Source organism: Notothenia coriiceps, unplaced genomic scaffold (assembly GCF_000735185.1).
Source record: "Notothenia coriiceps isolate Sejong01 unplaced genomic scaffold, NC01 NC01_scaffold00023274, whole genome shotgun sequence".
NCBI lineage: Eukaryota > Metazoa > Chordata > Actinopteri > Perciformes > Nototheniidae > Notothenia > Notothenia coriiceps.
This window is the reverse complement of record NW_011355975.1, coordinates 227,404-241,311: the sequence shown is the minus strand read 5'-3', so window position 1 is coordinate 241,311 and position 13,908 is coordinate 227,404. Positions and strand designations below refer to the sequence as shown.

Sequence of the window (13,908 nt, the reverse complement as noted above, 5' to 3'; positions counted from 1 at the left end):
GCAGGAATGCCTCCAATGCTACACACCAACAGCTTTGCGTTACAATGCACCTTTTAACCATTATGCTCATATTCACACAAGCAATTTCCCATTACCCTGGTTACACATATATAAACTTAGACCTCCCGTTGATTAACAAATCCATTGCATCGAGGGACACATATTGATACTAAACCCTAAGGTTGGGCGATATGGAGAAAATATATTAGACAATATTTCTGATCAGATACCATATCGGTATGGCAATGATATTGTAGTATTAACAGTTGATGATTTCACAAAATATTTACATTCACATATACATATTGTTGATGGGAAATCCTCTGGTATGATGATAAAATAGCTAAGTGGGTAAAGGCAAATAACAGAATGACTACTGGTTGGTAGCGCTTGCACCATTTGGAGAAACTAACTAACTACGCAATTGCGATATATGATATGAAATATAAGAGGGAGTTATCATGTTTGAAACAGTATTCACATTATCATTGAACATGATATGTAAAATTATCATTTTGAAATTAGTATCTGTACCAAATACAAATAGGTTTTTTGTATATCTTTGTAGAACCGGATTTCCTCGCAGCACCACAGCAATATATTTATTTTCTCATTAAACCACATACTGTCTTCAGGAAAAGACACTTATGCGATACAACAACATAAGAAATCAATATTAAGTCTCAAATCACAATATCCATATAATATAATTCTATTGGGCAGCCACACACTACCAAAAATTGCACACACAAATGTAATGTTTCCGTCACACACAGGAATACATCTCTTTCCATTACATCAGACACACCTATTATCACCTACTTCACACCTATCCAATACTCATTTTTCTGCACATATATGCCTTAAACCCCCCCCCCCCCCTCCATATACATGCACCCTGCTCCCCTCTGCCCCTCCAGAGTGCGGGTCATGGTGCCCTCCAGAGCGCTTCGCCCTCTCCGCTGTTAATTACCACTAATTGGCCCCGCTCGTTTTTTCCCCCTGTTATAATGGAACCATTCATCTTTACTACTTAATGAGTAGAGGCACTGTAGTCACCAGCCAAGGTCACCCACAACTAGCATCCAAAAGACAGAGACTTGGAAACAAATGGGAAGACCGGCGGAGAGAGAGAACAGCAGAGAAAAAGAGAGATGGAAAAGTTGTTTATGCTTTAAAATGCTGATGAAAAATGTGAACTTGCTGAAGTTTTCCACGCATGACTCTGCTTTTGGAACGCAGCCAACGTGTGAAAAAAAAAGTTTGAGAAATGTCTGGGAACTGTGGGAGACTGCAGTGTCCAACACAAACCACAACACACACAGGGAATTTCCAAAGACAGACTAATTAAAATAACTGTTATGCGAGTGAAAACAATGGATCCCTCAGAACAACGCTGAAAGCGCAGACAATCCAAGCTGTAAATATAAAAAAGAAAGTATTTTTCTAAATACAGTAAGAGCCTCTTCTCGGGCTTATGCACACATAATTATCAAAGCAATCACTCCGACTGTCAGCACAGACTCTAGCCCCAGCGGGTGAGAGGCCAACTTCCTCCTTAACCACCATAACACATCTAATTAACACAGAATGCTTTAATATTAGGCCCAGTTTCTTTGTATTCTTGTCTGCTTGAAAGATTATCCCTAATTGCTTAAGAAATGGTAAACACAGCTACATGTAAAGCTAAGTTGTGGATATGTTGATCCGTGAAGGCCTTATAAAGCTATTCTCATAGTCCCATACCAACACTGCAGTGAATCTGTCTGAAGAGTTCAGGGAAATATTCAACCCCACAAAAAATAACCCCCACAGAAGGGTCTTATTCCAAATCCAGCCACTGCCAACTGAGTTGTTGGAAGTTCTCACAGTACACAACAAACTGTTGAGACATGCAGCCAGAGGCCAGCGGGTCAGACAAGACAACAATAGCTCCGCATTTTGTAACTGTGTGAGCAATGTAAGCTGTCAGCCCTTGCCTTGGGTAGAGCGGAGGAAGGTTTCAGGTTCAAGCATCGCAATTTGTCCTGGCAAGTCATGCCAAAAACTGACAACCAGCCATTTTCCTTGGAAGAGTAAGAGTGCCACTGTGTTGGAGTTCCTCCATCCAGTGTCACGCAGCGTAGCAGTCATGTGCTCCTGCAGTGCGGTGGCGATAGGCCTGGCACAGTGGTGTTTGTAAAAGGGACGATTGTCTATGGATTATGTTAATGTGGTATTCCACACTCCCCTCTGGCATGTGTCTGACATTATAGTAACCTTTGCATGTTTAGCCAACAGTAACTATGGATGTTCATTGAGTAGGGAGACACTCACACACACACAGGCTCAGTTGCACAGGGAGATTAACTGTGAACAGCAAACATCTGCTATTGCCAACCGTATTGATATCCTTTGAAGGAATTAACATCTTAAAGAAATATGACATTTAAGCTTCAAAATAAAGTTCACTTGTGTTGTCAATATCTAATCCAGTTCATCAGGTTTGTGTCAAAGGAGTGGCTGGAACTCAGGTCGGCCATATCAGAGAGGTGTGTGATGCAAAAATACAGACACTAAATATCTGTGTTCTGAAACAAACTATAGGCTAACTAACATAACCTTTGTTCCCACATGCAGTTTCTCCAGTGAGCCAATATGCATGTATACATGTGTCTCTGTGTGCGCGTGTGCGTGTGTGTGTGTGTGTGTGTGTGTGTGTGTGTGTGTGTGTGTGTGTGTGTGTGTGTGTGTTTTTTTGAAGGATGTGGTGTGAAGTTGCTTCCTAAATTGCCAGGATACATTTGATTTAAATGAGGTAGCGTTCAGCCAGTTTTGACCAAGAGTGTCCTGTTGTGTGACCAATGTCTATAAATCATCAATACAACAACAACAACAACAACACTAGCGATGTTCGGACACAGAAACACACACACACCCATAGTAATCTGAAATGGACAATCTTAAGTTTGGTTAAGAAGGAAAAAGAGGAAATATGTTGTGGCGGGGGAAATACATGGTGTCAACACAAAAGACAGATAAACACAGTAACGGTATGTTTAAGTGTGTGTGTGAGTGTGTGTGTGTGTGTGTGTGTGTGTGTGTGTGTGTGTGTGTGTGTGTGTGTGTGTGTGTGTGTGTGTGACAGAAAGGAGAAAAAAAGAGAAGATCGAAAAGAAACAACCTGAAGAAACAGACAAAACCCATCAACAGAAACTCGTTGCGTCGTCCGTGTCCCATCGTTTTTCTATTTTTGTCCCTCTGCGCTTCACAGGCGACAGACAGCGCCTCGCTGGTGCCGTTTGGTTGTATTCTCCTTTTTGTTCTTCCTATAGCTGAGCGAATGGTCCCACTGTGCCAGCGCTGATTAGGATCAAGTCGAACCAAAACAGCAAGACGTGTGACTGGAGAGCACCGTGTGCAGTGTGGAAACAGAGGATGATGATGATGATGATGATGATGATGATGATGATGATGATGATGATGATGATGATGATGATGATTTTCTCACAAGCTGGTAAGAGGAGGGGAGGATGGCGGAGGTTCACACGTGAAATCCCACTTTATGGATTTCACATTAGTTTCTATGTCAAAATCTCTGTGACTATCTACCAATCTAATGGGCTCATTTCGTTATAAGTGGATTATCTACTCAGCAGACTAAACCAATACTATACATATTCACTGACAAAGAAAGTGCCCCAAAACTCTCCTCCATTCTTTTAAATAAAAAAGGGAATTCTGACAATAATTCGCCAATTATCACCCTCTCTTTTCTTTTTGTAAAGCTGAACTATCAGACCATTAGTTTTATTATATAAAGAGGAAGGAGATGGTTGGATCTTAAAAATGTCACGCTGACTCTTTGAATTTGCATTAATTGCTGCAATCACAAAATGAGTCATTTCTACAGGGACTGACCCGGACACTGTGTTTCCATTCCCTCTTCTGCGGGCCAGAGAGGAGAGAAGCAGGGCAGTGTATCAGCACTGACACAGATCTGTTCACTATAGTGTATAAATATTCGATAGGATACGCTGTCTGTCTAAATACCTCTGAACTGACTGCTGGTCCCCGGGGAGAGCCAGCTAGCAACTGAGAGCCAGGGACATGAGGCAGATAAAAGAGAAGAGACTGTTTTATAGAGAAAACAGAAAGGAAAAAAAGACATGGCTGTGAAAGTTAAAAGAAAACCATTTGTTTATTAGTGAGTATATAGTATAATGTGTAGTAAAATGCAATAAAGAAAGAAAAAGATTGAGAAAAAGAAAACAAATCTCCTTCCTTTCTGCAGTTCCACATGGCTAATTAGCATATGTGAAGGTCAGGGTGGAGGGGTGGGTGGGGGGTGTCACTACAGCATCCACTGCCATAATACCTGGCACCCTGCCAGCCACACACACACAGTACTGAGGGGAGGAAACCCAATATCTTTGTGTGTGTGTGTGTGTGTGTGCGTGTGCGTGTGTGTGTGTGTGTGTGCGTGTGCGTGTGTGTGTGTGAGGCCAAAAACTCGTAAATACTCGCGCTAAATGTTACAAGGCTGATGCAGGGTGAGATCAGGAGAGAGAGGATTTAATTATGCTGACATTTTTCCAGAGTTTAGATACTGATTCTCTGTCTCTGTTAGCTGAGCCAGGCCCATTCTTCAGAAGTCAGCAGCCCTCCATGTGACTCACTTCAAATATCGCCTACATCTCTACATCTCTGGCCTTCCTATACTCTGCCTGTTTACACAGAGCAGGCAGCAGCTGAGTCTCTGCAAATAGATGCAAATCATAACCTATTGGAATTAGAAAGACAACTAAAAATCCAATAAAATATCACAAGAAAGTCTTGAAACTGATTAAATTACACAATCAGAACTATGTGTATGAATCAATGTTTATACACATTTGTCCACAGGAATGCATTGGTTATAACTAATATAACAAAAGCAATATTTTTACAAACAAGAATGACAAAACTGTGCAGAAGTTGTGACTACATGGTCATATTAACACTGCCAATACCTTTTCTTTGTTTCAGTTTTCACGCTGCATAGCGGCACTTTTGAATTAACGAATATTAATAAATATTCAAAGGACTTCCCTTTCGCTGGTGGTAGTTCTCACTGAGCAAATTGAACAGATAATAGAAAGAGAGCTAACAGCTATTTAAAATGTCATTGCTATTAGATCCATAATTCTGTTTGAGACAACAATTGAAAGTTGTGGTCACACTTACATGTAGGTTCTTTATCTAAATAAATAACAGAGCTGTAATATATTCTACAAATCCCAGAATGCCAGATGCCGCCTGTAGTTTTCTAACATGGTATAGTTATTCTCCACTGCTGACACAAACTAAACAAGGTTGAGAAATGTAATTGAAATGAATATCAAATCAAAGCCTGAAAGCTACATCCACACGGAAAAGTCAAATTCTCCCATATGCACAATTAACTTTCTTCCATAAAAATTGCTTTGGTTTAGATTTTCCTGACACCGGCAGTTTGGATAAGACCGAGCTGAGAAACAGCTGACACCAAATCAGCGGCCGCTCACAGTAATTAAATCCTTTCTTCAGGGCCTTTACAAATCAACCTTTAACTCCAGGGGATGCTGAGAGTGCATGGTGCAACCAGAAAGGAAAAAAAGGCATTTTATTAAGCCATCTTATAATACCAATTTACGTCTGGTGATGCAACTGGACAGACTATTCTTTGAATTCATATTTTTTCTAAAAATCTGAATTAATTGGCGTTTATGTGGGAACCGCATGCAGACCAGGGACAACCCCGGCCTGCCAATTACCTACGCAGGCTCTGTGTTTCATCTGAGGAAGATTCCAAAAAAAAGCTGCGGCTCTTATCGGACGCAACAGAGCAAATTAAAATTTCACTCTAGTGTTGCTAATCAGCAGTGTACTTGCTAGCAAAGACAGAGGTGTAAACAAACCGACATAAACAAACGACTGACGGGAGGGATCAGAGAGCGAGAGACGGAGGGAGGGAGAGACGTTGTGAGAGAGGCGGGGTTAAAGTTGGACTGCTTAGTGCTGACAAAGGGGCTTCAGCAGTCTCTAACACACACACACACACACACACACACACACACACACACACACACACACACACACACACACACACACACACACACACACACACACACACACACTGAATGACACAAACAGTAAACACCACCCTTAAAAAAAAAAGCCCCCCAAACATACACACCTGACTGGACCCTGTGGGCTGTCTGCCCGATGCCCAGAACATGAGCCATAAATTAAATTCCAGCAGCCACAGTCAGGCCCATCACTATGCACAAGGCTCCCTGAGATAGCCGCATAATACAATGTGACATTGATGCATTGCTCCTATTATAAAGTCTTTGTTCGTATCACACTAATAATTCATAAGAGAGAAATGTAAACAGTATGCACTGGAGAGCACTGCGAGCAGGAATCATTTCAAGGTAAGCACATTAACCAAGGATGGGATTGGCTTTCGTCTTTGATATGTAGAACTACTGAGCTTTGATTACACTTTTAAAAAAAACAAAGGCAAAACACTGAGCATAATAGTGATCAATTAGAGGAAACCGTAGATATCCATTTATTTTTTGTTTTATTAGGTCAGATTTTAAACGAGTTACTGCTGCAATTATGTGAGCAACAGCGCTATTTCCGACGCTCTCGTTATAATCTACTAATTACTTGTATTGTTCTGTGTGTGTGATATGTGTGTGTCTGTCTGTGATGTCTTCTGATTAGTAGATTCCAGACAGATCCTTGTTATACATTGAGACAGAATAGGCTGTTTCATATGAATGCCTAAGTCATTAGGAGTGCACATGTGCAGTGTATTACTGCTATAGGAAAACACACATTGAGCTGAAACAGCATGGACTTAAAACAGCTGGCGTGTTACCAAACATGCAAACACACAATGAGGCTGAAGGTCACAGACTGAACATTGAAAATGGTTATATTATTTGTCAATGAAATAGGCCTCAGTTATTTGTAAAACTAGGACGATGTGATTTTGATGATCGAGCAGGTTCAACACACACACCTCTAAATAACATGTGTCTCTGGTGTGTGTTCACATGCACAACACACACACAAACACAGTAGGGTTCTGTCTTTATTTTGGTGAGCGGCCAGACAAGTGAGCGTGAGGTGTGTGGGGGGGGGACAGCGGTGTAAATGAGGTGCACTCGTTTCGCTCACAGCTTGCTCCTGAAGAGAGGCAGTGGGGAGGGAAATTGAATTTGAAAGAGGGGAAACTGTGCCAACAGGTGACGGAGGCGTGCTCCGACCAAACGCACTCTGAAGTGAAGCGCAGGCATATCACGGGGCCAATTTGGAGGCAGTATTATGCACTACACCGCTCGCCTTTCTCACACAGCCTGTCAGTGCGCAGGAGAGCGCTGCTGCCGCTCCAAATATGAATTAAACATAGGGCTTTTGTAGCGTGAATATACTGCTGCTGAAATGTAGGTAGAGCTGAGGAAAAAACCCTGTCGCACATGCACTCAATCCTGAAGTGGCAGACTGAAAAAAAGAAATTGCCATAATAATGATAAATGTAAGATTTGTTCAGGGAGCTGGTTTGTTGGATATATATAAGCTGAACATAAATAGTATAGAATATACCTATACTGATTTTTTATCAGAGTTATAAGTCTCCATGGTATATATATTCTTAATAACCAGTTTGCACAAACCCAGTAATAATTAAGGAGTGATTTTACTGTAGGTTTCTAGTGACCATTTTATCAGTGCATAATTTGAGACAAACAATACGGCAGCAAACGCTCCCACGCTAAAACATTCACTTAATTTCCCCAGCATCCAACGCAAATTGCCTTTGATTGAAACAATGTAGGCTAATGAACTGCTTTTGTTTTGCAGACAGTATAAGCTTTGCTCAACCACCTTACCCTGCAGTCGTCCAGATGTGCCATCCTGCAGTACGAATAATTTAGTGCATCAAAAACAACTGCAGGATAATGGCTGTTTTTTGTTTTGGGGCAGAGTTCTGAGCTGGCAGTGCCTCCCTCTCCTGTCTGCACGCTGTTGACACATCGGTGTTCAGCACAAGGTTTGGGGTCACCCAGGGACCCCTGAGTGCAGCCCCCAAAAACAGGGGGAGGAATACTTTCTTCTAGTTTTATCAGGGGTGCCCTCATGCAAGGCATTCAACCTCAAGCTAACAGAGGTTAGCCAACAGGGTTGTTGAATAAAAGGGTTTCCACAAAAACGGACCTGTATTTCAAAATGTCAATGCAACAATTATTATATTATGTTTTAACTTCCCATTTTTAAGATATGTGTGTTGGACAATTTTCGAAAAACTATAATTAAAATTTTAAATTGCAAATAACTTAAAAAAAATATTCTTCAACAAAGAATACAAGTAGAAAAAGTTGTTTAAAATGTTAACTCACACATAATTTCCTTTCGGTCATTAAGAGCTGACATTGAAGTGTTTTTGCTCATCTTTTCAGTGTGGAAGAATTATGAGAATAATTATCCAGATCAGCCAAAACCTTCATAAAAATTAAATTATTGCGTTGGAAGGCCTCCAAGTCTGGAATATTCCCATCAGACATGAATGCAGCATCACTACAATGCCATGGCCAAGGAGCCTTGCAAGTATCCTCCTTTTTTCTGAGTGCAGTCTGCCCAGCGGGACCACAGGGAGCCAATCAGATGGCAGGCTGGGTGTCAACTGTGAGCTGGGAGTGCGGAGAGCTTTTAGCCAGTTTACCTCCACTATTCAAATCCCGAGCTGCATGGGAATAAACGAGGCGCACTGACATGCTCCAGCCTCCAGCTCGAGACTGAGCGCGCGGACAGGAACACACTGTTTCTTCGCACGGCCACGGTGTCCGTTCATTTTTCAAAACACGAAGAGTTGAGAATGGTTAGAGAACGTTGCCGTTTAAAATTAGCGTTGATCTACATATTCTAAAAGGCATGTTTTACTTTGTTCGGCGAGCACCTCGAACACAACACGTCCTCTAAACAGGGCGTTTCGCAACGTGTCTAACACCACGTCGGCAGAGTTGAATCTCTCTAACATTAATGCTGCTTTAAAACTCATATAAAAAAAGAAATAAAGTGGAGGGTGAACAACACAAATATGATCTATAAAAACACGAGTATGGTCACCGCCTATGATTTAGCCTATCAGTAATTACAGCCTAATTTAAAGCCAAATCAAGAAGCATTTTTTTTAGAATTTAAATGTTTTGCTTACGTTATCTTCCCTTTTTCTGTTTCTGTTTTACACTTTTGCCTACAATTAAAAAATATATATTTCTTCTGAATCCCCTTGATACAAATATAAACCAAAGTTATTTTCCTGAAATGATCTACATACTTCAAGAATCATCCACAGGTAATGTCCGGGGCATACGGGCCTATTTGTTGTCAACACACACAGCACCTTGTAAAAATGAGTGACACCAGCATGGAGAAAAAACAAAGTTCACTGATCGGCTGACTAATGAAGTTTCCAGAAACTTACCTGAGCCCTGCCGAGGCCTTGCCCTCCATTCCCTGGACTCATTTGCGGATGGTTTCTCTGCTGCCCTCCCCATCCATGAGCCGAGTTGGCTCCGTACTGGGGCCCCACGTCTTTCCCTAGGCCCATGCCTGCTTGCTGCTGCGCCGTGGGGCCGCTGTAGTCTTGATATGCACCGCCATAGCCCCGCATCATGGGGCTGGGGGACGTCAGCAGTTGGTTTAGAGTCGGGGTGGCCCCTGAGGGATGCTGCTGCTGCTGCGGTTGCTGCTGCTGAGTTTGTCCCGGGAACCTCTGAAAGCCCCCCGAAGCAGCTCCCAGAGGGGACTTGCTGTGGCTTGCTGAGGAGTTGCTGCCCATCATCATGTTCCCAGGTTGTCTGCCTCCGGTGGGGCCCATCATCCCGTAGGCCCCTCCGCCGTAGCCTGCCCTGTACGCCGGGTACTGATTGTACTGGCTGTTCTGGTACCCCGCTTCGTGGGAGTTCTCCATGCTGTTCTGTGCCGAAGAGTGCGTTATCCCCATCCCACTACTCTGCTGCTGCTGTCCGCCATGTTGCTCATAACAAGGCCTCGGAGTGTAATAGTTGTTATTAAACTCAGAGTTGTTACTAGTTGGCCCCAAGTTTGAGTGTTCATACCTGGTACCCATCATCCTCTCCGCGGGTTTACAGGTGAGCTCCCCCTCACCTTTTCCTGGCATGTGTTGCTGTGGCTCTCCCTGGCCCCCCAACAGGTTCTCTTTGCCGCCATGGTGCTGGTGATCCATCCCCCTGTCCCCACGGGGCCCCTGGCCGTTGTTGTTGGCGATGTTGTTACTTTGGATCTGTCGCTGCTGATGTGGCGCAAATTGTCCGAACTGCGGCGGCTGCTGCTGCTGCTGCGGCGGCTGAGACTGAGGGGGATCTCCGCTCCCCACACATTTCAGCTTGTGGTTCGCAATCAAACCCGTTTCCATCGAGGAAGTGGAGGAATTAGTCGAAGCCGATGCGGACGTGAGGTTATTCCCATCTTTGTCGTGGCCGTCCGAAGCGTTGTGAGTCGTGGAAGTTGAATGAACCATGTTGAGCTCGTTTCGGCGGTGATGGTCTACATTATTCAGAGTCCCATCTCCGGAGCCCAGCATCGGTACAGTCCGCTGTACGGTCCCTCCTCCTCCTGATTTCCCCGAATTGAGCTCCGGACACAAACCGCTTGACAATTTCTTATTTGTGTTATTAGTTCTGGTCGGAGCCGATGCAACTTGCGCAGCCATGGTCACTCCAACATCTCAGCGCGCAATGACAGCGAGCCCCGACCAGCCGTGCACGCACGGAGAATAATACAAGAGGGAAGAAAAACACAAGCTGGGAGGAGGAAAATGTATTCAGTGGAAAAGCAAGCTTTGTTCTAGCTCTGGTGGTGGTGTCGAAATGGTGCGTCAGTGAGGCTTCATGTTGAAAGTTTCTCTGCCAGGTTTAAACGAAACTTTTTTCTTCCCCCCTCCGCCTCTCCTCCATCCCGGTTCTCGGTAATATGTAGCAGCGTCTCCCGGAGCCCTTGTGGCCCAGCATGGCATGAGAGAGAGCGGGCTCTACCAGCTTATCCACCTCCAGGGCTCCGACGCGCATCGCATGGAAAATCCGGACTGGATCGAGCCATTACGCGCGCTGCATTTTGATGTTTCTGTGTGTTTTACGATATTTCGAAGGTTGATTTTACAATAAAAAGGATATACTGATGACTGTATTAATTCGACATGACATTCTTGTTCTTCCTGTCTTTAAAATATCCGGGTTTCTTTTAACAATCGCAGCTCAGAGAGCCACGTATTGACCCCTTCCCTTGAGTTCAAAGTGCATATTACTTTTAGACAAACAATGACCATGACAGATTGGGCATTTCCACTTTACGCACGAACACTGTTCCCCCGGTCCACACGGATTCTTCACATAAACCCACCAGCAGATGTTAAGTTTACCCGAGCTAGTTCCTCCACTATTATCCAGACCAGCTTTTCCCTCATCCCACCCTCTCTGTCCCTCGGCTCAAGCCAGTTCTCTGCAGCTCTGACAGGAGTCGGACACGCAACCACAAGCTGTGCGCAATAATGTTGCCATCGGAATAAGAATGTAATCTCACTTTATAGCAGCTATAATGTTGGAATATCACCACAGAGTTCATTCACTATACACAGCATTCAATTCTACCCAGCTTGAAAATGAGTAACATTCATCTTCAACAAAAAAAAGATAGCAATTGTGTAATAATAGTAAACCATGGACATATCAAAACTATATAAAAGGGCTCAGTCTTTGTCTCAGCAGATACAAATGGTCATTCAGTACCAGTAGGTAACTATAAACTCACTGTAAGCCTAGGAATGCATTATGAATAGTATGAATATTAAAGCCATTCTTCATTAGGGTCCTATTTGAATAAAAGGCTACACTCTTTAATTTCCTTCATTGGCTTTACTTTATCAGAGAAGAGTCGGTCTGATATGATAATGAAATAAAAAAGAGAGGGGAAAAAAGAAAAAAATCAACCCCAGGCTGCAGTGTAGGACCACACAAAACCAAAGTCTACAAGATATGCTATCCCATCAGTGGTATTCAAACATGAAAATGTAAAATAGTGCTTAGTAAAGAAGCTGGGGTGTCTGTTGGGACTTGAATGAGCAGAGGGTCTGCTTTGATGAGATCAGATGCATTTGATCAACAGAGGGAGCTGTGGATGAAAGAGAAGGGGTGAGGGGAGGAGGGGAGGGAAGAGAAGGATTTGGGGATGAGAGTTGTGCAGAGGATGGCCATGATAATGATTATGACTGGTGGAAACAAAATGCAATGATGACATTGACAACGAAGATGCCCGTGATAGATGTAATGATGATTAAGTAATGGTGATGACCGGGTAGTGATGGCCCTATTTTTTTAACACCAAATTGTTGCTGCAGGACACATGTAATGGTAAAACAAGGAGGCACAATTCACTCTGCTTATACTGAGTGCAGTGTGAACTCACTATGAAGCCATGTCCATGACAATGGGTAGACCCCTGCTGGAGACACAGTGTTGGTACAAGCTTTACAAAATAAATAAATGTATTACAAAAAATACAAGCAGGAACACCTTCAGTAGGACTGAGAAATTAGTTAGAAGGTGGGACAGCTGCATACAAAAAAATTAATTTCAGCTTAAATCCCACATTTCCCAATAGAAGCTCACTCAAATAAAAAAAAAGAGAGTGACATCCCTGGAAACCTCTCCCAGCCTTTTGCCTTTATGAGCCCATATGGCAGAGAATAAAAGCTATAACGTTGTTATGGTCGGTCTACAAAGTCTCCATGGCGTTCACCATTCAATGTACTCAGGCCCAGCCTATAGCATCAACAAGACCAGATGGCTATTTATCTATAGGACACCCCGAGAAGACAGGATGTTTACACCCTCCTTGTATGCGTGAGAGGAACAAAAATGTGTAGGTGATAAAAAAGTGACTCCTGTTGGTGTGTGTTTGAAAGACAAAACGATATCTCCTTAAATGATCCGAGCATTTCTTTCATGTTAGAGATTCATCAGTGGTTGTGTGCACCTTTTCTGATTAGAACAAGCCTCATCCACACCCTTCCTGCTCTCTGTACTTTGTGCACATGACAATTCTGGCTCCCATCAGCGCCCCAGATCAAAGCCTCGGCTCTGATCTCATCTAGAGCAACAGTGAGGCTGACAGAGAGGGGACCTGGAGCATTAGCATATTCTATGATGGCGCCAGGCTTTTCAAGCCGTTGCCTCGGCTGCAGCTCTTGGTGCGCGCGCTGTGGCTTTGCAACTCTAATTTTCCTCCCTCGCTCATTAAAAAAAGCCCACTGTTCTCCTATTAATTCGCAGACACACTGATCTGTTTGAATGGCGAGGATGCGTGTGTGAGAGGAGGAGGAGGGAGGTGGAGGAGGGCAATGGCTCAGCGCATTTGCATTTATGTTTAATTTATAACCTTCAGGGGCCCCCTGATGCAGCAAGATTGAAACAATAACTCCAGACAAACACAGGGAAGAGTGGAGGAGGAGCCGGAGGAGGGTGGATGGAATTAAAAATATACAGATCTGGGATGGTATGTGCTTTGCATATGTGTGTGAGAGAGTGTTGTGTGTTTGCTATGGTGAGGATGATGTTACTGCGTGCATATTTCTGTGAGTATTCACTTGTGAATACTCAAGGTGCATCTGAAACTCACACACACATATACAGAGAAAGAGAGAGAGGCAGAGGTCTCCAATCCGCACGGGGGATAACATGCCATGGTGAGTGTCTGTCAGGAGGAGAGCTGGAGTCTGTTCTGGGGGAGTCTGCAGGGATCTCCCCCTAGCAGCACAGCAGACAGCAGCAGCAGCAGCAGCACAAGCCCGGCCAAGCACAGAAAGTGGGTCAGCCC

The 13,908-nt window shown here is 43.5% G+C and overlaps 1 protein-coding gene across 1 annotated transcript in view; it reads right to left on the bottom strand.

Moving 5' to 3' along the window:
- Positions 1-11,055, bottom strand: part of LOC104954375 (AT-rich interactive domain-containing protein 1B-like) — a gene marked incomplete at its 3' end in the record, with an annotated part of 67,863 nt that extends 56,808 nt beyond the window's left edge. Inside the window, exon 1 of the mRNA XM_010781466.1 lies at positions 9,500-11,055. Coding sequence (XP_010779768.1) covers positions 9,500-10,750 — 1,251 coding nt within the window. The remainder of the gene's footprint in view (positions 1-9,499) is intronic.
- Between the last annotated feature and the right edge of the window lie 2,853 nt (positions 11,056-13,908).